Here is a 27,541-nt window from a genome sequence, read left to right on the forward strand (position 1 = left end):
CAAATTCTTTATTTCTGAATCTGCCACATCTTCAGTTCAGTTCAATTGGTTACAGCAAGTTCCAGTGTTTAGTGGGAGGGCTGAAGTTTCTCTGAGTGCAGCCTTCGCACTCACATCTAAACAGTGACAGCGCCAATTCCGGAGACTTTACCACTTCTTTTTCTTGGCTGCCTCCTGGGCAGCTTTTTCCAAGGCTTCCTTTTCCTTCTTGGCTTTCAGAGCTTTCTTTGCTAGCGGAGTCTTCGCAGCCCAGTTCTGAGGGAGTAACAGAGACAGAGAATTAATGACAGAGGAAGGGAGGGAGAGAGAGAGAGAGAGAGAGAGATGGAGAGACAGAAACAGCGAAACACAGAGAGAGGGACACTGGGCTAGATTTTCTAGGAAATGTTGGGACCTCACGTTAGGCCCGTCTCGTTAACCAGCACTTGTTGCCTATCCCTAATTGCCCTTGAACTGAGCGGCTTGCTTGGCCATTTCAGGGGGCAGTTAGAAGTCAACCACATTGCTGTGGATCTGGAGTCACATGTAGGCCAGACCAGGTAAGGACGGCAGATTTCCTTCCCTAAAGGATATTGGTGAACCAGATGGGTTTTTACAACAATCGATGATAGTTTCATGGTCACCATGACTGAGATTAGCTTTATATTCCCAATTTATTAATTGAATTTAAATTTGAACCCTGTCCCCAGGCTGTTAGCCTGGGTCTGTGGATTACTAGTCCAGTGACATTACCATTACCATTACATCACCCTCTCCCTTTAAACTACAGGGCAGTCAGTTTAATTTTGGTGATGTGAAAGTTTTTAGAAAGGATAATTTGGGACAAGTAGTAGCAGGCGATGGCCCCCAGGATGTGGGTGACCCTACCCTTTGGCGGTCCCACTGGCCCAGCTGCTAGCCCCTGGAAGGGTCCCATGCTCAGGCTTATGAGTGATGGCCAATGGTGGATCTGATGGTTTCTATGGCAGTAAAGACAGGTGAGCAAGGATTGCAGGACAAGGATTGGCTGCCACTAGGTGAAGGTTCCTCTGGGAAGAGGGTCCACTTTACACACACATGGGGAGGGCAATGGGAAAGCACCTCATGCTACCCTTTTCCCTAGTCAAGCCCTGTGCTAATGTCTGGTTCAGTATGAGCTGGACCATCACCGTGAAGTAAGGTGGACGGGAGTTGGAAAGTAGCAACACAGAGATTATCTACTTGGATGGAGAGAACTGTGAACACGGATTCGCTTTGGCCTATCATCAGAAACATTGCAAGCGCCTTTTAGGGTATTGGGCTATTTCCAAGAGAACTCCCCTTGTCAGAGTAACAGGTACACCTTTCAACTTGAGCATTGTACAAGTATAATTCTCCAAATTAAGGTGTGTCAGGTAAGCACCTTGAAGTTTTCTATGAACCCCTGGCTGAACCAAGAAAACAGGGGCCATTCAATGGGTCATCATTGTCATGGGGGGGGTCTCAAGTGCAAAGGTAGCAAGTTCTCGTGTCCAAGCTATTGTTGGCCCACATGGTCACAGAGAATGGAACAACTACCCCACCCCCTCACAGGACTACTCCAAGCCCCCCTAACCACCACCCCCCCTGGCAGGGGACTCCACTCACACCCCAAATATCCCCCTCCACCACAGGACTCCCCCACCCCCCGGACCTTCCCCCAGGGGTCTCCTTCCCCAACCCTCACGACTACCCCACCCCACAGGACCCCCCCCGCAACCCCAACTATCCCCCCCATGGGACACCCCCTACCCCCAAGGGAATACACCTCCCAACAGGAACTCCCCAACCCACAGGATTGCCACACCTCCACAGGGACTCTTCACCCACCCCCCTGTCCACCAGGCCCGACTCTCATTCCCAAACCCTCCACCGTCCCCCGAGGTCCAAGGTCGGAACCCCCCGTGCACCTGACCCCACCTACCCCCCAATTCCTACCCACTTGCCTTTTACACTTACCTTCTCCCTGGCCTGTCAAGGATCTTTAAGCTTCAATGGGCCTTTAACTTCCCTGTCTTATGGCAGCTCGATCCGTAAACAAAGGGGGCATGGCCTCCTTCCCTTTGACAGAGGAGCCTTCGACGCTAGGCCTCCGGGACGTGCTGAACTGCCTGGATTGGTTCCCTAAATAAGGAATTCACCTAGTTCCATTCTCCGCATACCCCTGCACATTCTTCCTCTTCAGATAACAGTCTAATTCCCCTCTGAATGCTTCAATTGACCCTGTCTCCACCACACTCTCAGGCACTGCATTCCCGACACTAACCACTCTCTGTGTGAAAAAAATTCTCCTCATTTCACTATTGCTTTTTTCGCTGATTACTTTAAATCTGTGCCGTCTCATTCTCGATCCTTTTACGAGCGGGAACAGTTTCTCTCTATTAACTCTGTCCAGACCCCTCATGATTTTGAATATCTCTATCAAATCTCCTCTCAGACTTCTCTTCTTCAAGGAAAACAGTCCTAACTTCTCCAATCTATCTTCATTACAGAAGTTCCTCATCCCTGGAACCATTCCCGTGAATCTTTTCCACACTCTCCCCGTTACCTTCTCATCCTCCCTAAAGTGTGGTGCCCAGAACTGGACACAATACTCCAGCTGAGGCTGAACTAGTGACTCATACAAGTTCAACATCAGCTCCTTGCCCTTGTACTATGCCCTTATTAATTTTTTTATTCATTCATGGGATGTGGGCATCTCTGGTTAGACCGGCATTTGTTGCCCATCCCTAGTTGCCCTTGAGAAGGTGGTGGTGAGCTGCCTTCTTGAACCGCTGCAGTCCATAAAGCCCAGGATACTGATCGTATCTTTATTAACCGTACTTATCCAGTCCTGTCCCCTACAATGACCTCTGCACAAATATACACAGGTCCCGCTGCTCCTGCGCCCCCTTTAGAATTGTACACTTTATTTTACAGTGGGAGATGATGGCATTTTGGTAATGACACTGGACTAGTGACCCAGAGACCCAGGCTCATGCTCTGGTGGAATTTGAATCCAGTTAATAAATCGGGAATATAAAGCTAGTCTCAGTGATGGTGACCAGGAAACTGTCATCGATTGCTGTAAAAATCCATCTGGGTCACTAATGTCCTTTAGGGAAGGAAATCCGCCGTCCTTACCTGGTCTGGTCTACACGTGACTCCAGACCCACAGCAACGTGTTTGACTCTTAACTGGCCTCGCAAGCCACTCAGTTCAAGGGCAATTAGGGATGGGCAATAAATGCTGGTCTTGCCAGTGACTCCCACATCCCATGAAAGAATCAATAAAAGATTGTCTCTCCGTGCTCTTCCTCCCTCAATGAATCACTTCACATTTTTCTTTGCTGAACTTCATCTGCCACAGATGTTTCAGAAACTCCACTAAACGGTCAAAAACCTCTCCTGCAACAGATTCTGACAGTGATCATGTGGTTGCTACGACGAAAATCAAGCTGAAAATTCCTAATGAACTAAAAAGAAAGCCAAGGAGTGAAGATCTTGAGGATGTTGAATGGTTGAAAGACTCTGTCATTAAAGGAGCATTTCCAGCACAGGTAAAGGCATCGCTACAGGTAGCAAAAACGATGATGTCGAAGAGTTAAACATGTTCAAAGTGTTCTTTACAGAATGTGCAGAGAGTTAAGGTTCTGGTATAAGCAAAGTGTTTGAAGCAAGAATGAACGAAAGGAGAAATCATGGAGTTGATAGAAGGAAGGCGAGGAACTAAACAGTCCAAATCATAAATATAACAGACTGAACCGAGAAATTAAAAAGGAAAAAGAAGGGAATGAAAAGTGGCTGAATGACAAAACCATTTCAATCTAGACAACGAAGAACTCACATCCTAAGGAGATTAACTAAGCTGTTCATGAAATTTCGGGAAAGACAACAGTTTGTAAATGTTTGAAAGGAAAAGCTGGATTGATTTCAGTGGAAAAGGGTAAAACCTGGAAAAGATGGTGTGAATTTATCACAAGAATTGTACAACGATGGCAGAGGAGCTCGACCAATCAGAAATGAAGACACAGGCCCAGAAATTTTGCAAGAAAATGTAGAAGGTACTTGGATCTGCTCCTGAAGCGCTGTAACCTGCACGGCTATGGACCAGGGGCTGGAAAATGGGATTAAAATGAGCGACTAGTTTCTTTTTGGCCAGCACAGACACGATGGGGTGAATGGCCTCTTTCTGCACCGTAACTTTTCTCTGGTTATATGGGATTTATGCTGAAGAAGATGAATGGGAAATCTCCGCACTGGAACTGGAACTTTTCCCCTTGGTGGAGGGATCAATAACCAGGGGACATAGATTTAAGGTAAGGGGCAGGAGGTTTAGAGGGGATGTGAGGAAGAATTTTTTCACCCAGAGGGTGGTGGGAATCTGGAACTCACTGCCTGAAAGGGTGGTAGAGGCAGAAACCCTCATAACATTTAAGAAGTATTTGGATGTGCACTTGCGATGCCATGGCATACAAGGCTATGGGCCTAGTGCTGGAAAATGGGATTAGAATAGTTAGGTACTTGTTTGACCGGTGAAGACTCGATGGGCCAAAGGGCCTTCTTCTGTGTTGTAGACCTCTATGACTCTATGGATGAAATAACAGAAGAGGTTATTGAAGACAGAGGAGAGCTAGGAACTGAAAAACTGACTATTATCACCAACAAGATCTACAGCACTGGCATTATCACCTCTGAGGATCTACAACACTGGCATTATCACCTATGAGGATCTACAACACTGGCATTATCACCCCTGAGGATCTACAGCACCAGCATTATCACCCCTGAGGATATGCAGCACTGGAATTATCACCCCTGAGGATCTACAGCACTGGCATTATCATCCCTGAAGATCAACAGCACTGGCATTATCATCCCTGAGGATCTACAGCACTGGCATTATCATCCCTGAAGATCTATAGCACTGGCATTATCATCCCTGAAGATCAACAGCACTGGCATTATCATCCCTGAGGATCTACAGCACTGGCATTATCACCCCTGAGGATCTACAGCACTGGCATTATCATCCCTGAAGATCTACAGCACTGGCATTATCACCTCTGAGGATCTACAGCACTGGCATTATCACCTCTGAGGATGTAAGCCTGTTTTTATTGCTCTGCCAAAGAAACCTGGTGCAGTAAAAACAATAATAGGGTAATTATATTAGGTGATTTCAACTTTCCCAACATTAATTGGGATAGACATAGTGTTAAGGGCTTGGATGGAGCGGATTTCTTGAAATGTGTACAGGAGAACTTTTTAGGTCAATATGTAGAGGGTCCAACAAGGGACGGTGCATTGCTGGACCTAATTCTCGGGAATGAAGCCGGACAGGTGGCTGAGGTGGTGGTGGGCGAGCATTTTAGTGATAGTGACCACAACATGGTACAGTTTAAGTTTGTTATGAACAAAGAAATAGACAAGTTGCAAAAAAATGTTTTGGATTCGGGGAGAGCAGATTTTAGTAAAATAAGGCAGGATCTGGCCAAGGTAGACTGGGAACAGTTACTTGTGGGGAAATCTACAGAGGAACAGTGGGGGGTGTTCAAAAAATAAATGGGGAGGGTACAGACTCAACATGTTCCCTCTAGGGTGATAGGAAGGGGTAACAAGACCAGAGAACCATGGATGACCAGAGATATTCAGGTTACGATGAGAAGGAAAAGAGAGGCTTTTAGCAGGTACAAGGGAAGCAAATCAGCGGAGGCATTAGTGGAGTACAGAAAGTGCAGGGTGGAGCTTAAGAAAGCAATTAGGAGAGCAAAGAGGGGATATGAGAAAGCTCTGGCTGGTAAAAGTTGGGAAAATCCCAAGATATTCTATAAGTATATCAATGGGAAGAGGATAACCAGGGAAAGAGTAGGGCCCATAAGGGACCAAGGGGGCAATCTATGGATGGAGCCAGAGGACATCGCTAGAGTGTTGAATGAATACTTCACATCCGTCTTCACCCAAGAGAATGAGGATGAAGGTATCGAACTCGGGGAGAGAGACTGCGAGGTTCTTAAGCAAATTGATATAGGGAGTGACAAGGTATTGGAGGTGTTGGCAGGCTTAAAAGTGGACAAATCTCCAGGTCTGGATGATTTGTGTCCCAGACTGCTGAGGGAGGCAAGGGAGGAGATCGCAGGGGCTCTGACCCAAATTTTTAATTCCTCTTTGGCCACGGGGGAGGTGTCAGAGGATGTGGTTCCGCTATTTAAGAAGGGTAGTAGAGATAAGCCAGGGAACTACAGGCCAGTGAGTCTCACGTCAGTGGTCGGGAAACTATTGGAGAAAATTCTGAAGGAGAGAATCTATCTCCACTTGGAGAGGCAAGGTTTGATCAGGGATAGTCAGCATGGCTTTGTCAGATGGAGGTCATGTCTAACAAATTTGATTGAATTTTTTGAGGAGGTGACCAGGTGTGTAGATGAAGGTAGTGCAGTTGATGTAGTTTATATGGATTTCAGCAAAGCCTTTGACAAGGTCCCACATGGGAGACTTATAAAGAAGGCAAATGCACATGGGATACTGTGTGCGGTTCTGGTCGCCACATTATAGGAAGGATGTGATTGCACTGGAGGGGGTGCAGAGGAGATTCACCAGGATGTTGCCTGGGATGAAACATTTAAGTTATGAAGAGAGGTTGGATAGACTTGGGTTGTTTTCGTTGGAGCAGAGAAGACTGAGGGGCGACCTGGTCGAGGTGTACAAGATTATGAGGGGCATGGACAGGGTGGATAGGGAGCAGCTGCTCCCCTTAGTTGAAGGGTCAGTCACGAGGGGATATAAGTTCAAGGTGAGGGGCAGGAGGTTTAGGGGGGATGTGAGGAAAAACCTTTTTACCTAGAGGGTGGTGACGGTCTGGAATGCACTGCTTGGGAGGGTGGTGGAGGCGGGTTGCCTCACATCCTTTAAAAAGTACCTGGATGAGCACTTGGCACGTCATAACATTCAAGGCTATGGGACAAGTGCTGGTAAATGGGATTAGGTAGGTAGGTCAGGTGTTTCTCACGAGTCGGTGCAGACTCGATGGGCTGAAGGGCCTCTTCTGCACTGTGTGATTCTGTGATTCTGTGAGTAGGATGTGAGATAATCAAACAATCAGCTTAATGAGTCAGGTATAATGATCATCCTGAGAATCCTCATTGAGAGAGTTAGAGAGAAAATCAAAGCAGAGATTTCCATCACTCAGGGTGCATTTGTTGATAAAGGAACATAAAATGCAATCTACCTTTTTAAAACCTTTGTGGAAAAGCCATTGAAATGCAAAACGACCTCTTCTATGTTTTAATGATTGTATGAAAGCATTTAGGAAAGTCCAATAGAATCATCTATGAAAAATCTGGAATACATTGACGTCAATGGGAAAGATCTTTGATTCATGAGGAATATCTCCTGGAATCAGGTAGTGATGGTCGGATCTGAGAATGAACTCGGTGATTGGAAAATGATTTAAAGAGGGGTTCGGCAAGGCTGTGTTCTCTCACTGGATCGTTTCTCCCTGTGCAGTGAATGCATTCTTCGAGGAGTCCAAGGGGTAGATGGTATAAAGGTAAGAGGGTGAGGCATCAACAACATCCGCTGTAGCAACAAATTAACTAATTGAGCCATGAAGGAAAGTGGTAGATTTGGGCTAACCCTCAAGTAAAAAAAATTCCACTATGGTAATGATGAAGGAAAAGGAACATCCTGGTAAACAGGTCAATCAGTTCAACTGACCAGGAAGCATAGGAACATCCAATGTCAAAAGAAACAGCAGTTATGAAGATAAATTGGAGAAGTTAGGGCTGTTTTCTTAGAGAAGAGAAGGCTGAGAGGAGATTTGATAGAGGGATTCAAAACCGTGAGGGGTCTGGACAGAGTAGATAGGGAGAAACTGTTCCCTTTGGTGGAAGGATTGAGAATGAGAGGCCACAGATTTAAATTAATTGGTAAAAGATGCAATAGTGATGTGAGGAGAAACTTTTTCACCCAGCGAGTGGTTAGTGTCTGGAATGCACTGCCTGAGAGTGTGGTGGAGGCAGGATCAATCGAGGCATTCAGTCGGGAATTAGACCGTTATCTGACGGGGAAGAATGTGCAGTGTTACGGGGAGAAGGTGGGGGAAGGTGCTAGGTGAATTGCTCATTCGGAGAGCAGGTGCAGACACAATGGGCTGAATGGCCTCCATCTGCGCTGTAACACTTCTGTGGTTCAGTACTGAAATCTTAAAAAGGATTGGACAAAGCAAAATTAAGCAACGTTCTAAGAAGTGTCAGCTTGAGTCTTATAATGAGAATCCATGGAACGAGAATCCGTGGACTAAAATGTCTGTTCAGTGATGAATTCTGGATGTGAAGCTTGGGAGACTGGGAAAGAGGAAGAGAAGAAAGTCACAGCTTCGAAATGTGGCTTAGGCAGGATCCTGAGGAGAAGCTGGGCACAGGGAATCGCTAATGAAGGAGGCCGGAAGGAGAGAACTCTTAGCTATTATCAACAGAAGACAAATGGGATTCTTTGGGCAAGTCCGTTTGGAAGGGTTGGAATGTTTAAACACCACGGGGAGGATTAATGGAAAAAGAGCAAGCGGGCGACAGTGAAGAAAACAGCTTCATAACGTTAAAGACCGGCTTAACCAGAACTCCAACAATGAGCTGATCCACTCCAGCTCTGATTGGAAAGTTTATAATACCATGGTCACTTCAACAACAAAGTTGGGACAAAATTAACAGTAATTTTGACAAATGTTGATGAATTGAGGGAACTCAGCATGGATTTGCATTTTTTGAAGAGGTAATGGATGGTTGATGAGGGTAATGCTGTTGATGTGGTGGACTTCCAAATGGCATTCGATACAGTGCCGCACAACAGGCTCATCAGCAAAGATGAAGCCCATGGAATAAAAAGGACAGTTACAGTGTCAAGAGGTGAGGTGAGAGTGACTGCCCTTGGCATCAAGGCAGCATTTGACCGAGTGTGGCATCAAGGAGCCCGAGCAAAACTGGAGTCAATGGGAATCAGGGGGAAAACTCTCCACTGATTGGAATCATACCTAGCACAAAGGAAGATGGTTGTGGTTGTTGGAGGTCAGTCATCTCAGCTCCAGGACATCACTGCAGGAGTTCCGCAGGGTAGTGTCCTCAGCCCAACCATCTTCAGCTGCTTCATCAATGACCTTCCTTCCATCATAAGGTCAGAAGTGAGGATGTTCGCTGATGTTTGCACAATGTTCAGCACCATTCATGACTCTTCAGGTACTGAAGCAATCCATGTCCAAATGCAGCAAGACCTGGACAATATCCAGGCTTGGGCTGACAAGTGGCAAGTAACATTCACGCCACACAAGTGTCAGGCAATGACCATCTCCAACAAGAGAGAATCCAACCATCACCCCTTGATGTTCAATGATATTAACATTGCTGAGTCCCCCATTATCAACATCCTGGGGGTTACCATTGACCAGAAACTGAACTGGACTAGCCATATCAATACTGTGGCTACAAGAGCAGGTCAGAGGCTAGGAATCCTGCAACGAGTAACTCACCTCCTGACTCCCCAAAGCCTGCCCACCATCTACAAGGCACAAGTCAGGGATGTAATGGAATACTCTCCACTTGCCTGGATGAGTGCAGCACCCACAACACTCAAGAAGCTTGATAACATCCAGGACAAAGCAGCCCCGCTTGATTGGCACCCCATCCACAAACATTCACTCCCTCCACCACCGATGCACAGTAGCAGCAGTGTGTACCATCTACAAGATGCACTGCAGGAACTCACCAAGGCTCCTTAGACAGCACCTTCCAAACCCACGGCCACTACCATCTAGAAGGACAAGGGCAGCAGATTGATGGGAACACCACCACCTGGAAGTTCCCCTCCAAATCATTCACCACCCTGACTTGGAAATATATCACCGTTCCTTCACTGTCACTGAGTCAAAATCCTGGAACTCCCTCTCTAACAGCACTGTGGGTGTACCTACACCACATGGACTGCAGTGGTTCAAGAAGGCAGCTCACCACCACCTTCTCAAGGGCAATTAGGGATGGGCAATAAATGTTGGTCCAGCCAGTGAAGCCCACATCCCGTGAATGAATAAAAAAAAATGTTCAGAACAGACCTGGAGAGTAATGACTTGAGGGGATATGAGGATAGCACGGGGAACTCGACGTAGATGTACATGATCAGCCATGGCCTGTTTTGATCTCCTGCCTTTTCCTCGTAACCCTGCAGTCTTCCTATAGTGTGGCGCCCAGAACTGTACACAATATTCCATCTGAGGTCTAAGCAGTGTCTTATATATATTCAGCATAACCTCCCTGCTCTTGTACTCTCTGTTTTTCTTTCTCTCTGTTTAACTTTCTCTGTTTCTCTGTCTATCTCTCTGTTTCACTCTCTGTTTCTCTGTCTATCTCTCTGTTTCACTGTTTTTCTATCTCTCTGTTTCACTGTTTTTCTGTCTGTTTCATTCTCTGTTTCTGTCTGTCTCTCTGTTTCTCTGTCTATCTCTGTTTCACTCTCTCTCTGTTTCTCTGTCTATCTCTCTGTTTCTCTGTCTATCTCTGTTTCACTCTCTCTGTTTCTCTATCTCTCTCTTTCACTCTCTCTCTCTGTTTCTCTGCCTATCTCTGTTTCATTCTCCCTGTTTCTCTCTATCTGTTTCACTCTCTCTCCCTGTTTCTCTGTCTATCTCTGTTTCACTCTCTCTGTTTCTCTGCCTATACCTCTTTTTCACTCTCCCTGTTTCTCTGTCCATCTCTGTTTCATTCTCTCTCTGTTTCTCTGTCTATCTCTGTGTTTCACTCTCCCTATTTCTCTGTCCATCTCTCTGTTTCATTCTCTCTCTGTTTCTCTGTCTATCTCTGTTTCACTCTCTTCCTGTTTCTCTGTCTATCTCTGTTTCACTCTCTCCCTGTTTCTCTGTCTATCTCTGTTTCACTCTCTCTGTTTCTCTGTCTATCTCTGTTTCACTCTTTGTTTCTCTGTCTATCTCTCGGTTTCACTCTCTCTCTGTTTCTCTCTCTATCTCGGTTTCACTCTCTCTCTCTGTTTCTTTCCCTTTCTCTCTCTCACTCTCTCTCTGTCTCTCCCCTCCTGTCCCCATACCGCAAGTGCAGTTTCCTCTTGTTGGTAGATGGGTTCGGTTTTGCTGAGCGGTCTGAGGAAGTTGTTTGCCGTGAGGGGAGTCTTTGTCTGCTGATGGATTCGATGCTCAGTGAGGACTGATTTCACCACTTGGACCAGGTGACCCGGTGTGTACCCATCGGAAATCTTGGCCAAGGAGGTTAGATCCAGGGCGCTGGTGATTATGCCGCCATTCTTCTCAATCAGATTCTTCCAGATCACTGACAACAGGAATCAAAGTGTCAGTACAGGTGTTGAAAAGCGACTCACTCCCTCCCCGGATGTCATCTCTCATCCCAGAACCCCTCTCACATTCCAGGCACTATCTCCTGTCCCCCTGTCCTGGGTGTGGAGGTGATTTACCAGATTTCCAAGGGATGAGGGGCTTCAGTTTCTGCGGAATGGAGAAGCTGGGATTGTTCTCCTCAGACCTGAGGTTAAGAGCAGATTTAAAGGAGATATTTTAACATGGATAGAGGGTTGGTTAATGGACAAGAAACAGAGAGTAGACATCATTAGGACATTTTCCAGTTGGCAGGCAGTGAGTAGTGGAGTGCCGCAAGGATCAGTGCTGGGGCCTCAGCTATTTACAATCTATAATAATGACTTAGATGACGAGAGAGAGTAATGTATCTAAATTTACTGACAATACACAGTTAGGTGGGAGGGTAAGCTGTGAGGAGGACACATAGGCTGCAAGGAGATGGAGGCAGGTTCAGTGAGTGAGCAACAAGGTGGCAGATGGAGTATAATGTGGGGGAGTGTGAGGTTATTCACTTTGGTCATAAAAATAGAAAAACAGAATATTTTTTAAAAGGTGAAAAACTTGTAAGTGTTGAAGTTCAAAGAGACTTTGGTGCAATTGTATAAGGAACACAGAAAGTTAACATGCAGGTGCAGCAAGTTATTGGGAAGACAAATGGCATGTTGGCCTTTATTGCAATGGGACTGGAGTACAGGAACAAAGAAGTCTTGCTACAGTTGTTGGGATAACACCTGGAATAATGTGTGTAGTTTTGATCTCATATATAAGTAAGGATATAGTTGTCTTGGAGCCAGTACAACAAAGGCTCACTAGATTGGCTCTCAGGATGAGGGGGCTGTCTTATGGTGAGAGGCTGAGTAAATTGGATTTATATTCTCTGGAGTTTAGAAGAATGAGAGGCGATCTCACTGAAACCTACAAGAGGATGAGCAGCTTGAGAGTAGACTCCGAGAGGATGTTTCCCCTAAGATGATAAGAGATAGGGACATAGAAGCAGGAGTAGACCATTCAGCTTGTTGAGCTTGTTCCATCATTCAATTAGATCATGGCTGATTATCTCCCTCAACGCCGCTTTCCTGCGCTATCTCCATATACCCGGATGTCATTACTCTCCAGGAATCTAACGATTTCTGTCTTGAACATGCTCAATGACTGAGCTTCCACAGCTCTCTGGGGTAGAGAATTCCAAAGATTCACCACCCTCTGAGTGAAGAAATTCCTCCTCATCTCAGTCTTAAATGGCCTATCCCTTATCCTGAGATTATGTCCCTCATTTTAGACTCACCAGCCAGGGAAAACATCTTATTTACATCCACCCTGTCAGGCCCTGTAAGAATTTTCTAAGTTTCAATGAGATCACCTCTCATTCTTCAAATGTCTACAGAATACAGGCCCAGTTTCCCTTGATCTCTCCTCATAAGATAACCCTGTCATCCCAGGGATGAGTCTGGTGAACCTCTATTGCGCTCCCTTTATGGTAGGTATACCCCTCCTTACATAAGAGGACCAAAACTGTACACAGTACTCCTGGTGAGGTCTCACCAAGGTCCTCTACAACTGCAGCAAGACATCTTGACTCCTGTACTCAAATCCTCTCACGATGAAGGCCAACATACATTCACCTTCCTAATTGCTTGCTGCACCTGCATGTTAGCTTTCAGGGACTCATGAACAAGGACACCCAGGTCCCTTTGGACATCCACACTTCCCAACCTCTCACCGTTTAGGAAATATTCCGCTTTTCTGTTTTTCCTACCAAAGTGGGTAACTTCACATTTTTCCTCCACATTATATTCCATCGGCCATGTTTTTGTCTACTCACTCAGTCTGTCTAAATATCCTTGAAGTCTCTTTGCATCTTCCTCACAACTCACATTCCCACTTAGTTTTGTGTCATCATCAAATTGGAAATATTACATTTGGTCCCCACATCCAAAACACTGACATATATTGTGAACAGCTGGAGCCCAAGCACTGATCCTTACGGTACCCCACTAGTCACAGCTGCCAACGTGAGAGTGACCTGTTTAATCCTACTCTCTCTTAACCAGTTCTCAACCAATGCCAGTATATTACCCCCAATCCCAAGTGCTCTAATAGGAGCAGAAGTAGGCCACTCGGCCCCTCAAGCCTGCTCTGCCATTCAATAAGATGGTGCTTGATCTGAGTGTGTCCTCCACTCCATTTTCCTGCCGGACCACCCCATAAGCCTTCAGTCTCTTGGAGATGAAAAACCTGTCTAACTCAGCCTTGAATATATTCAATGACCCAGATTCCACTGCTCACTGGGGAAGGGAACTCCAAAAAAAGACCAACCATCTTTGAGGAGAAATTCCTCTTGAACTCTGTCTTAAATGGAAGAACCCTCATTTTTAAACTGTGGCCCCTAGTTCTAGATTCCTCCACAAGGGGAAATATCTTCTCAGCATCGACCCTGTTTTGCTGAAAAAGGGACATGTCAAAGCTTTTTGTCTTATACTCATCAGCCCAGATTCACAAGAAAACCAATAGTAAAGGGAGCAACAATTTATACTGCATGAAAATAGATGCTGATTGGCTGGCAAGCAGACTCTGATTGGCAGATGCATTGCCATGGAGAATGTACCAGGGAACAGTTACATGCCAAGGTTTTGTTTAAATTCAAAGGATGGGATGTTGCCTCCCTGGTGCCAGGGTCAAGATCACTGAACGGCTGCAGGACCTTCTAAAGAGGGATGGCAAACAGACAGAGATCGTGGTACATATTGGTACCAACGACATAGGTAGAAAGAGGGATGAGGTCCTGCAAGCAGAATTTAGGGAGCTAGGAAGCATATTAAAAAACAGGACCTCAAAGGTAGTAATCTCTGGATTACTTCTGGTGCCACGCGCTAGTGAGTATAGAAATAGGAGGTTTGTCCAGATGAATGTGTGGCTGGAGAGATGGTGCAGGAGAGAGAGCTTTAGATTTCTGGAACATTGGGACCGTTTCTGGGGGCAGTGGGACCTGTACAAGGCAGATGGGTTGTACCTGAACCGGAATGGGACCAACATCCTTGCGGGTAGGTTTGCTAGTGCTGTTGGGGAGGGTTTAAACTAACTTGGCAGGGAGATGGGATCCTGAGAGGAGGTTCAGCAGGGGGAGATGCACAGCCAAAATTAGAAGAGAGAGCAAGTGAGTCTGGAAGGCATAGAAATTATAGGCCAGTTAAGGCACAAGGGGGTTCGGCAAGGTTGGATGGTATTTATTTTAATGCAAGGAGTCTGACGAATAAGGCGGATGAGTTGAGGGCACAAATTAACACATGGAATTATGATGTCATTGCTGTCACAGAGACATGGTTGATAGAGGCGCAGGATTGGCAGCTCAATATTCCAGGATATAGGGTCTTCAGGCGAGACAGGGAAGGAGGTAAAAGAGGAGGGGGTATCACAATATTGACCAAGGAATTGATTACAGCAGTAAGGAGGGATGACATCTTACAAGGCTCCTCAAATGAAATCAAATGGGTAGAACTGAAAAACAAAAAAGGAGCAATCACATTGCTGGGAGTGTACTATAGGCCCCCAAACAGTCAGAGAGAAATAGAAGAGCAGATATGTAGGCAAATTTCAGAGAAGTGTAAAAATAATAGGGTAGTAATAGTGGGGGATTTCAACTTCCCCAACATTAGAGATAAGCCAGGGAACTACAGGCCAGTGAGTCTCACGTCAGTGGTAGGGAAACTATTGGAGTAAATTCTGAAGGAGAGAATCTATCTCCACTTGGTGAAGCAAGGTTTGATCAGGGATAGTCAGCATGGCTTTGTCAGAGGGAGGTCAGGCCTAACAAATTTGATTGAATTTTTTGAGGAGGTGACCAGGTGTGTAGATGAGGGTAGTGCAGTTGATGTAGTTTATATGGATTTCAGCAAAGCCTTTGACAAGGTCCCACATGGGAAACTTATAAAGAAGGCAAATGCACATGGGAAACAGGGTAATTTGATAAGGTGTATTCAAAATTGGCTTAGTTGTAGGAGGCAGAGAATGATGACAGAAGGATGCTTCAGTGACTGGAAGCCAGTGTCCAGTGGCGTACCACAGGGATCTGTGCTGGGTCCCCATTTATTTGTCATTTGTATAAACGACATAGATGACTATGTGGGGGGTAGGTTGAGTAAGTTTGCGGATGACACAAAGATTGGCCGAGTGGTTAACAGTGAGGTTGAGTGTCTTGGGCTACAGGAAGATATAGACGGGATGGTCAAATGGGCAGATAAGTGGCAGATGGAATTTAACCTTGAAAAGTGTGAGGTGATACACTTTGGAAGGAGTAATTTGACAAGGAAGTATTCAATGAACGGCATGACACTAGGAAGTTCTGAGGAACAAAATGTGTGTCCATAGATCTCTGAAGGCAGAGGGGCATGTTAGTGGGGTGGTGAAAAAAGCATATGGGACACTTGCCTTTATCAATCGAGGCATAGATTACAAAAGTAGTGAGGTCATGTTGGAGTTGTATAGAACCTTGGTGAGGCCACAGCTGGAGTACTGTGTGCAGTTCTGGTCGCCACATTATAGGAAGGATGTGATTGAACTGGAGGGGGTGCAGAGGAGATTCACCAGGATGTTGCCTGGGATGAAACATTTAATTTATGAAGAGAGGTTGGACAGACTTGGGTTGTTTTCGTTGGAGCAGAGAAGACTGAGGGGTGATTTGATCGAGGTGTACAAGATTATGAGGGGCATGGACAGGGTGGATAGGGAGCAGCTGTTCCCCTTAGTTGAAGGGTCAGTCACACGAGGCGACACAAGTTCAAGGTGAGGGGCAGGAGGTTTAGGGGGGATGTGAGGAAAAACTTTTTTACCCAGAGGGTGGTGACGGTCTGGAATGCACTGCCTGGGAGGGTGGTGGAGGCGGGTTGCCTCACATGCTTTAAAAAGTACCTGGATGAGCACTTGGCACATCATAACATTCAAGGCTATGGGCCAAGTGCTGGTAAATGGGATTAGGTAGGTAGGTCAGGTGTTTCTCACGTGTCGGTGCAGACTCGATGGGCCGAAGGGCCTCTTCTGCACTGTGATTCTGTGATTAACTGGGTTAGTCATTGTGTGATAGGTTTAGAGGGAGCGGAATTCTTAAAACGCATCCAGGAGAGCTTTTTAAACCAGTACGTAGACGGTCCTACAAGAGAGGGGGCGGTCCTGGACTTAATTTTAGGGAATGAAGCCAGGCAAGTGGTAGAAGTATCAGTGGGGGAGCATTTTGCAGATAGTGATCATAACTCCGTTAGATTCAATGTTGTTATGGAAAAGGACAAGGATGGGCCAGAAATCAGAGTTCTAAATTGGGGGAAGGCCGATTTTAATAAGAGCAAATATGATTTGGCCAGTGGACTGGGAGCAGCTACTTTTAGGTAAATCTGTGTCAGAGCAGTGGGACTCATTCGAGAAGGAAATAGGGAGAGTACAGGGCCAACATATTCCAGTAAAGACAAAGGGTGAGATCAACAAATCCAGGGAACCCTGGATATCGAGGGATATACAGGATCGGATAAAGGGAAAAAGGGAGGCTTATGGCAGATACCGAGGGCTGAAAACAGTGGAAGCGCTAGAGGAGTATAGAATGTGTAGGGGGAACTTAAAAAAGGAAATTAGGAGAGCAAAAAGTGAAAAAACATTGGCAGGTAAAATAAAGGAAAATTCAATGTTATTTTTCAAGTACATTAAGAGTAAGAGGATAACTAGGGAAAGAGTAGGGCCTATTATGAACCATAGTGGTAATTTGTGTGTGGAGCCGGAAGACGTAGGTAGGGTTCTAAATGAATACTGTGTGTTGGTGTTCACAAGTGAGAGGGATGACGTGGGTCTGGAAATCAGGCAGAAGGACTGTGATATAATTAAAGAAATTAGCATAGAAAGGGAGGAGGTTCTCAGTGGTCTGGCAGGCTTAAAAGTAGATAAATCTCCAGGCCCGAATGAAATGTATCCCAGGCTGTTGAGTGAGGCAAGGGAGGAGATAGTAGGGGCACTGGCAATAATTTTCAATACCTCTTTGGCCACAGGAGAGGTGCGAGAGGACTGGAGGACAGCCAATGTGGTATTCTTATTCAAGAAGGGAGGAAGGGATAAACCAGGGAACTACAGGCTAGTCAGTCTAACCTCAGTGGTGGGGAAACTATTGGAAGCGATTCTGAGGGGCAGAATTAATCTACACTTGGAGAGGCAGGGATTAATCAAGGGCAGTCAGCATGGTTTTGTTAAGGGGAGGTCATGTCTGACCAATTTGATTGAATTTTTCGAAGAGGTGACCAGGTGTGTAGATGAGGGCAATGCATTTGACGTAGTCTACTTGGACTTCAGCAAGGCTTTTGATAAGGTCCCGCATGGGAGACTGATAACGAAGGTAAGAGCCCATGGGATCCAAGGCAATTTGGTAAATTGGATCCAGAATTGGCTGAGTGGCAGGAAGCAGAGGGTGATGGTCGAGGGGTGTTTTTGTGACTGGATGTCTGTGTCCAGTGGGGTTCCACAGGGATCGGTGTTGGGTCCCTTGCTGTTTGTGGTATATATAAACAATTTAGACTTGAATGTAGGAAGGTTGATCAGTAAGTTCGCGGATGACACAATTGGTGGGGTGGTAAAAAGTGAGGAGGAAAGCCTTAGATTACAGGAGGATATAGACGGGTTGGTCAGATGGGCTGATCAGTGGCAAATGGAATTTAATCTGGATAAGTGTGAGGTGATGCACTTGGGCAGGACAAACAAGGCGCGGGAATACACGATGAATGGTAGGACCCTGGGAGGTACCGAGGATCAGAGGTACCTTGGTGTGCATGTCAACCGGTCCCTTAAAGGAGTGGGACAGGTAGTTAAGGTGGTTAAGAAGGCATATGGGATTCTTGCCTTTATTAGCTGAGGCATAGAATATAAGAGCAGGGAGGTTATGCTGGAACTGTATAAAACGCTGGTTAGGCCACAGCTAGAGTATTGCGTGCAGTTCTGGCCACCACATTATAGGAAGGATGTGATTGCACTAGAGAGAGTGCAGAGGAGATTTACCAGGATGTTGCCTGGGCTGGAGAGTTTCAGTTATGAGGAGAGATTGGATAGACTGAGGTTATTTTCCCTGGAGCAGAGGAGATTGAGGGGGGACATGATTGAGGTGTATAAAATTATGAGGGGCATAGCTAGGGTAGACAGGAAGGAACTTTTCCCCTTGGTGGAGGGATCAATAATCAGGGGGCATTGATTTAAGGTAAGGGGCAGGAGGTTTAGAGGGGATGTGAGGAAGAATTTTTTCACCCAGAGGGTGGTGGGAATCTGGAACTCACTGCCTGAAAGGGTGGTAGAGGCAGAAACCCTCATAACATTGAAGAAGTATTTGGATATGCAGTTGCAATGCCATGGCATACAAGGCTATGGGCCTAGTGCTGGAAAATGGGATTAGAATAGTTAGGTACTTGTTTGACTGGCACAGATGCAATGGGCCAAAGGGCCTTTTTCTGTGCTGTAGACCCTTGTGACTCTATGACTCAAAGCAGGCAGCTTAACTCTGATTGGTCAACACAATGCCCTAGGGAATGAACCAGGGAATGGCTGTCCCCCACACCTTTGTTTAGTTAAAACAGGCTTAATGCATGGACATGCTCCTTCTGTCTGCAAAGAACAGGGCCCTGTGTGTGAATATTTGTGGCTTCTAGCGTGTGTAAGTGAGCCACACCACTAGCCTGACTCACAATCTTAAATTGATTTTCAGTGTAAATCTTTGCACAATCAGGATTATTCAGCAGATGCTGTCCAATCACAGAATCACAGCCAATGATTGGCACGTAATGACTTAGCACCTGCTAAATCTGCAGTCATTTCTTTTAAGACTCTAGGATGTGGGTAATCTGGTCCTGGGGATTTGGCAGCCTTTAGTCTCATTAGATTTTCTAGTATTTTTTCTCTAGTGATCGTGATTGTTTTAAGTTTCTCCCTCCCTTTTGCCTCTTGATTTTCTGCTATTCTTGGGTCTTCCACTGTGAAGACAGATACAAAATACCTGTTCAAAGTCTCTGCCATTTCCTTGTTTCGCATTATTAATTCCCCAGTCTTTACCTCCAAGGTACCACTGCTTACTTTAGCTACCCTTTTCCTTTTTATGTACTTGTAGAAGCTTTTACTGTCTGTTTTTATGTTTCCTGCTATTTTTCTCTCATACTGCAATTTCTCAATCACTTTTTAAAAAAGTTATTCCTTTGCTGGTTCCTAAAATTTTCCCAATCTCCTGGCCTAGCACTAATCTTTGCAGCATTGTGTATCATTTCTGTCAATTTGATACCACCAGTGGTTTCCTTAGTTGCCATGGATGGCACATCTTTCTGGTAGTGTCTTTCTCAATGCAATATATTTTTATTTAGAGTTATGAAATATTTCCTTAAATGTTTGCCACTGCTTCTCATAGACATTTACAGCACAGAAGGAGGCCATTTGGCCCATCATGTCTGCGCCGGTCAACAAAGATCTGACTACAATACATTTTCCAGCACTTGGCCCATCGCCCTGGAGGCTGTGGCAATGCAAGTGAATATCTAAATACTTCTTAAATGTTACGAGAGTTTCTGACTCAACCACCCTTTCAGGCAGTGACTTCCAGATTCCCACCACTCTCTGGGTGAAAAAATTTCTCCTCAACTCCCCTCTTAGCCTTCGACCTCTTACCTTAAATCTATGCCCTCTGGTTATTGACCCCTCTACTAATGGAAAAAGTGCCTTCCTATCCACCCTATCTATGCCCCTCATAATCTTATACACCTCTATCAGGTCCCCCTCAACCTTCGCTGCTCCAAGGAAAACAACCCCGGCCTATCCAATCTTTCCTCATAGCTCAGACCCTCCAGCCCAGCCAGCATCCTGGTAAATCTCCTCTGCACCCTCTCCAGTGCAATCACATCCTTCCTATAATGTGGTGACCAGAACTGCACACATTACTCCAGTTGTGGCCTAACCAGCATTTTATACAGTTCCAGCATAACCTCCCTGCTCTTGTATTCTATGCCTTGGCTAATAAAGGCAAGTATCCCATTTGCCTTCTTAACCACCTTATCTACCTGCCCTGCTACCTTCAGGGATCTGTGGATATACACACCAAGTTCCCTCTTATCTTCAGTACTTTCCAGGGTCCTACCATTCATAGTGTAATCCCTTGCCTTATTAGCCCTCCCCAAGTGCATTACCTCACACTTTTCCGGGTTGAATTCCATTTTCCACTGCTCTGCCCACCTGACCAGTCCATTGATATCCTCCTGCAATTTATGGCTATTCTCCTAACTACCGTCTTACCTCTTAGCATATTTTCCCAGTCACTTTAGTCAACCCTGTCATAATACCGATCTAATTGCCTTTACTTAACTTTGAGATTCTAATTTTAGACCCACATTTCTCACCCTCAATTTGAATGTGAAATTCCATCATGTTATGATCACTGTTACCAAGAGGCTCCTTTACTATGAGGTCATTAATTAATTCTGTCTCATGACTCTAAAAATAGCCTGTTTCCTGGTTGGTTCCAGAATGTATTGTTCTAAGTAACTGTCCCAAATATACTCTATGAACTCATCCTCTTGGCTATCTTTGCCAATTTGGTTTGTCCAATCTTTATGAAGATTAAAATCTTTCACAATTATTGCTATTCTAACAGGCCTCCCACTAGTGACTTCTTCCCATTGTTATTTCTTATCTCCACCCAAACTGGTTCTACATTTTGATCCTCCAAACGATGATCATTTCTCACTATACTGATCTCATCCTTGATTAACAGAGCTACCCCACCTCCATTTTGGTTTTTTTCTATCCTTCTGAAATGTCAAATACCCTTGAATATTTTATGTACCAGCTGTGTCACTTTGTAACCCTGACCAGAATTTTTGGCTCAGCGAGCGTGGGTGGGGCACTCTTATCCTGTCCCTTCCTGTCACACTCTGATTATCATCACTCCTATTGCTACCCTGTAATATCGCCTTGTCCTTTCTCTTTAACTTTCCAATTCTCCCTTCATGTGAACCCCTCCCTCCCACCAAGTCCCTCAACACCCAACCCCCATGAACCCGGTAGTGGGTCGGGGGAATCTGAAACACAGGGACAACTCTCAGGATAAGGGGCCGATCTTTTAGGACTGAGGTGAGGAGAAATTTCTTCACTCAAAGGATTATGAATGTTTGAAATTCTCTACCCCAGAGGGTTGTGGATGCTCCATTGTTGGGCCGAATGTTCTACTCCTGCTCTAGTTTCTTATGTTCTTGCCTCAAAATTATTAAGGGTTCATAAAGAGTAAATTAGGAGAAGCCGAGGAATGGGATTCAATAGGAACTTCCAAAGGGAATTGGATAAATATATGGAAGGGAAACTTTGGCAGGGTAATGGGGAAAGGTCAGGGGAAGGATTAATTGGATAGACCTTTAACTAGAGCTGATGGGCTAAAGGGCCTCGTCTTGATGCACACTGTGGTTCTATGGTAAACTTCAAAGTTATCATGTGCAATAACGAGCTGTTAAATCTTTAATGGATTCAGAGGCTTAAAAATCCTTAATGTCATCCTCTGAGTGTCTAAATCAATATCAAGTAGCATGAGACAGGCAGAGCGAGACAGGCAGCACAGGACAGGCAGCGCGAGACAGGCAGCACAGGACAGGCAGAGCGAGACAGGCGGCGTGAGACAGGCAGCGCGGGACGGGCAGCATGGGACAGGCAACGTGAGACAGGCAGCGCGAGACAGGCAGCACAGGACAGGCAGCATGGGACAAGCAGCATGAGACAGGCAGCATGGGACAAGCAGCATGAGACAGACAGCAAGGGACAAGCAGCATGAGACAGGCAGCAAGGGACAGGCAGCGTTGGACAGGCAGCAGAGGACAGGCAGCACAGGACAGGCAGCTTAGGACAGGCAGCCTAGGACTGGCAGCGGGGGGCAGGGAGTTTGACACAGGCAGAACAGTACAGGTAGTGCGAGGCTGGCAACATGGGACAGGGAATGGAGGACAGGCAGTGTAGATTTTTGATCTACAAGATAGTGAAGTGTTGTGGGGTGGGGGGTGAAGGGGGTGGAAAGCAGGAAGGTAAGGTCGAGATGAGAGTCAGTTCAGCAATGATCTTATTGAATAGCGGAACAGGTTTGAGGGGCTGAATGGCCTACTCCTGCTCCTAAGTCCTACGTTTTCTGACAGACAGTTTGAGACAGGCAGTATAGGATGGGGCAGTGCCTGTTCTGACAGGAGCACAGTGTAGGCTACCAGAGACCCTCCACAGGAACAGGAGCTTGAAGCCAATACCCCCAGAACACAGTTAACAGAGGGGGAACCAGTGGACAGGTACACGGGTTACCTGAGAGTCCTGTAAGAGTTTCATTGATTCCCCTTCACAGTCGGTAAAAGCGCCGGGACACGGAGTGACAGGTAGACGGGATTTGTTACTCACAGTAACGTGAGGCGTAGTCAGCTCGTGGGATCAGCAGGATTCGATCATAAACCTTAAAGAGGGGCTTCAGCTCAGCATCAAACGGGCGCCTCGATGTTCCCACCAGCAAAACCCGGTCCTCAGCTTTGATCTGTTTCAGCACCTTCGGCAAATCCTTCTTCAAACGTTTGGGTTCCAGCTGTTAGTGACAGCAGCCGGGTTAGTGATGTTATCACAATTCCAGCCCCACGTGCCCCCATCACCCCTCCCTCCACACACCCTCTCTGCCATCCATTCGCAATCGGGATTGTAATGACAGAATTTAAATTCCTGGTTTCGGTCCCCACCACAGGAATAGTTGCTGAACAGCTGGAATTAGCTGCTGATTGAAAATGGATCGTGTACTGTCTAAGAAATCATTTCGATACGAAGCATGGATCAAATGTCAAATGTTCTGGTGTTAAATTCCAACAAGAATCCAGCCTCGATCTGATGCATTAAACTCTGGCCAGGGGGTTGAACCAAGAAACTCCTGGCTCAGAGATACACTGTTGGGGGTGGGATGTGGGGGGTGGTGTACACAAGGGAGTGGAGGGGGGTACCCGCTTGACGCTGGCCACACACCAGTGGTAGGGTACAAACTGGGTGGTGGAATACAGCTGGAGGGTGGGGTGTAGACTGGGGGTGGGGTACAGAGTGGGGGTGGAGTGTAGACTAGGGGTGGGGTACAGACTGGGGGTGGGGTGTAGACTGGGGGTGGGGTGTAGACTGGGGGTGGGGTACACAGTGGGGGTGGAGTGTAGACTGGGGGTGGGGTACAGAGTGGGGGTGGGGTGTAGCCTGGGGGTGGGGTACAGAGTGGGGGTGGGGTGTAGCCTGGGGGTGGGGTACAGAGTGGGGGTGGGGTGTAGCCTGGGGGTGGGGTACAGAGTGGGGGTGGGGTACAGAGTGGGGGTGGGGTACACAGTGGGGGTGGAGTGTAGACTGGGGGTGGGGTACAGAGTGGGGGTGGGGTGTAGCCTGGGGGTGGGGTACAGAGTGGGGGTGGGGTACACAGTGGGGGTGGAGTGTAGACTGGGGGTGGGGTACACAGTGGGGGTGGGGTGGGGTGTAGACTGGGGGTGGGGTACAGAGTGGGGGTGGAGTGTAGACTGGGGGTGGGGTACACAGTGGGGTGGGGTGGGGTGTAGACTGGGGGTGGGGTACACAGTGGGGGTGGGGTGTAGACTGGGGGTGGGGTACATACTGGAATGGGGTATAAACTCAGAGTGGGGTACAGACTGGGATTGGGGTACATACGAGGAGGCATGGGGTGCAGACTGAATTTAGATACCGCCATGGATGCAATGGACTGACTGTGTGGAGGAGGGGGGGGGTAGGTTGTTACAGGGTGGGATTGACCCTGGGGAGGGGGTGGGGAGGTGAAGGTACTCACCGCCTTTTCTTCCTTTGGCACTTTCTTTACGAATGTTTTCTCAGCATCATCGATCCAGACAACAGAGGGTTGGAGCAATTTCGCTACCTGAGGGGTTGGGGGAGAGAGAGGGAGGGGGTGGGGGAGTGTGTGAGAGAGGGAGAGAGAGAGAGAGAGAGAGAGAGATGGAGCGAAGGAGAGGGAGGGAGAGAAGGGGGTGGGGGAGTGTGAGAGAGAGAGAGAGAGAGAGACGGAGGGAGAGAGGGAGAGAGAGGGAGAGAGAGGGAGAGAGGGAGAGGAAGAGAAGGAGAGGGGGAGGAAGAGGGAGAGAGAGGGAGGAGAAAGGGGGAGGGAGAGATGGAGAGGGAGAGGGGAGAGGGGGAGGAAGAGGAGAGGGGGATAGAGAGAGAGGGAGAGAGAGGGTGTGGGAGAGATAAAGATAGAGAGAGAAAGAGTTAGAGAATAAAGAGGGAGAAAGTCAGAGGGAGGGAGGGGTGAAGAGACAGAAAGGGGAGACTGTGTTAAATTGGATCCCAAGCCCACATGGTGAAGTCTGAAACTGCCAGAAATCCTTTTCCTGATGGTTACACTGTTTATAGGATGGGGTCTGCTGTCTACTTCCTCCCCCAGTGTCCCAGGAGTCTCCCGATTCACTGCTCTAGCCACATGATTTCACAATGCCCTTCACCAGGACATCTTATCAATAGAATGAACACTCCATTGACTGAGAGAGGGGAGATAATCGGAGAGAGTGAGCGAGACGGGGAGAGTGGGGAGAGAGCTTGGGTGAAAGAGGGAGGGAGACAGAGGAAGAGAGTGGGAGGGGTGGGAGTTGGAGACAGCTGGGGAGAGAGAAAGAGAGAGATAAAGAGAGAGAGAGAGAGTGAGAAAAACACGAGAAGATAAGAAATAGGAGCAGGAGGAGACCACATGGTCTGTCCAGTCTGCTCCAGCAGGGAGAAGCCGAGAGCCAGAAGATTTCCCTCCATTTGAGGTTCAACCAGAAAATGTCCTGGCAGATGTGAAGTGGCAACACATCCACTTGACAGAGTGAAGTGTAATTCTGAGAGAGATCAAGGCTGTGGACTCGAATCCACTGAACGGTTTAACAGCTGAACAACCCTCTGACCTGCCTTCACCTTCATCATGTCAACATTTGGACCAAGACTTGAAGAACAAGGAAGAAAATGAAATCGCTGAAAAAGTTCAGTCTGATCATGGCTGACCATCGGCCTTAACCCCATTTTCCTGCCCAATCCTCATATCCCGTAATTTCCTGAGAGGCCAAAACTCTGTCTATCCCGGTCTTAAACATATTCACCGATAGGGCAACCACAATCCTCTGGGACAGAGAATTCCAAAGATTCACAGCCCTTTGAGTGAAGACATTTCTCCTCATCTCAGTCCTAAATGATCGGCCTCTTATCCTGAGACTGTGACCCCGTGTTTTAGATTCTCCGACCAGTGGGAACAATCTCTCAGCGTCCACCCTGTCAAACCCCTTCAGAATCTAAACAAAAACAGAAAATGCTGGAAAAACTCAACAGATCTAACAGCCTCTCATCATAGGACACCCCCTTCATCCCAGGGACCGATCGAGTGAACCTTCACTGTACCACCTCCAATGTAAATTTATCCTTCCCTAAATGTGGAGACCCAAACTGCACAGCATATTCCAGATGTGGTCTCACCCAAACCCTGTACATCTGGAGCGAGACTTCTTTATTCTTGTGCCCCAATCGCATTATAATAAAGGCCAACACGCCATTGGCCTCCTGAATGCTAACTGCACCTGAATGCTAACTTTCTGCATTCCTGGTACAAGCACCAACTAAGTCTCTTTAGTCATAAGGATAAAAAAAGCAGAATATTATTTTAAAAGTAAGACACTTTGTAAGTGTTGATGTTAAAAGTGAATAACCTCACACAGAGGCTTAGAACCATAGAAAAGTTACAGCACAGAAGGAGGCCATTCGGCCCATCTTGTCCATGCCAGCCCGAGGACACCCAGGTGCCCTTTCTAATCCCACCTTCCTGCACCCGGCCCATAGCCCTGCAGCTTACAGCACTTTAGGTGCAGATCCAGGTACTTTTTAAAAGAGTTTAGAGTTTCTGCCTCTACCACCAACTTGTCAGCGAATTCCAGACACCCACTACCCTCTGCGTAAAAAAGTTCTTCCTCATGTCCCCCCTACACCTCTGCCACTTATCTTGAATCTATGTCCCCTGGTTCTAGAATTCTCCATCAAGGGAAACAATTTTATCCTGTCCACTCTATCTATTCCCCTCATAATTTTGTACACCTCAATCAAGTCACCTCTCAGCCTTCTTTGTTCTAAGGGAAATAACCCCAACCTATCCAATCTCTCCTCGTAGCTACACTTTTCTAACCCTGGCAACATTCTTGTAAACCTCCTCTGCACCCTCTCCAGAGTTATTACGTCCTTCCTGTAATGTGGTGACCAGAACTGCTCACAATACTCCAGTTGTGGCCTCACCAGTGTTTTATACAATTCCAACATTATATCCTTACTTTTATATTCTATACCTCTGTCAATGAAGGAGAGCATTCCATCTGCCTTCTTTACAACCTTGTCTACTTGAACTGCTGCCTTCAGGGACCTGTGTACTTGTACACCAAGATCTCTCACTTCATCCACCCCTCTTAGTATATTCCCATTTATTTCCTTACATTACACTCCCTCTGCCACCTTATTGCCCACCTGTCTGTCTCCCTTTACAGCCCCTCTGTCCTCCCTACAGTTTTCCATCCCACCCAGCTTGGTATCATCAGCAACTTAGATACATTACTCTCCGTTTCTTCAACTAAGGGAGAGAATAAGAGAGAGAGGGGAGAGAAAGTGAGAGAGGTATAGAGAGAGTCAGTGAGAGAAAGAGAGTAAGAGAGGGAGAGCACAGAGAGGTGGACAGAGAGAGGGGGACACAGAGAGAGAAAAAGGGACAGAGAGAGAGTGAGAGAGAGGGATAGAGTCAGAGAGAGGGATAGGAGGGATAGAGAGAGAGGCAGAGAGGGAGAGACAGAGAGAGGGATAGAGAGAGAGAGTCAGAGAGAGAGACAGAGAGAGGGGTAGGAGGGATAGAGAGAAAGGCAGAGAGGGAGAGACAGAGAGAGGGATAGAGAGAGAGAATCAGAGAGAGAGACACAGAGGGAGGGATAGAGGGAGAGGCAGAGAGGGAGAGACACTGAGGGAGGGATAGAGAGAGAGAATCGGAGAGAGAGACATAGAGGGAGGGATAGAGAGAGAGGGATAGGAGGGATAGAGAGACAGGCAGAGAGGGAGAGACAGAGAGAGGGATAGAGAGAGAGAATCGGAGAGAGACACAGAGGCAGGGCCAGTGCCAGGACTGGGGATCGGACTGGACTAGGGAGCC

The 27,541-nt window shown here is 46.8% G+C and overlaps 1 protein-coding gene across 1 annotated transcript in view; it reads right to left on the reverse strand.

Moving 5' to 3' along the window:
* Nucleotides 1–27,541, reverse strand: part of LOC144679401 (dynein regulatory complex protein 11-like) — a 181,258-nt gene continuing 153,717 nt past the window's right edge. Inside the window, exons 14-17 of the mRNA XM_078539758.1 lie at nucleotides 24,170–24,256; nucleotides 22,756–22,933; nucleotides 11,058–11,296; nucleotides 1–255 (exon numbers count right to left, since the gene is read on the reverse strand). Coding sequence (XP_078395884.1) covers nucleotides 148–255; nucleotides 11,058–11,296; nucleotides 22,756–22,933; nucleotides 24,170–24,256 — 612 coding nt within the window. The 3' untranslated portion in view covers nucleotides 1–147. The remainder of the gene's footprint in view (nucleotides 256–11,057; nucleotides 11,297–22,755; nucleotides 22,934–24,169; nucleotides 24,257–27,541) is intronic.

The sequence above is a fragment of the Cetorhinus maximus genome, chromosome 4 (assembly GCF_964194155.1).
Source record: "Cetorhinus maximus chromosome 4, sCetMax3.hap1.1, whole genome shotgun sequence".
In the NCBI taxonomy this organism is placed as follows: domain Eukaryota; kingdom Metazoa; phylum Chordata; class Chondrichthyes; order Lamniformes; family Cetorhinidae; genus Cetorhinus; species Cetorhinus maximus.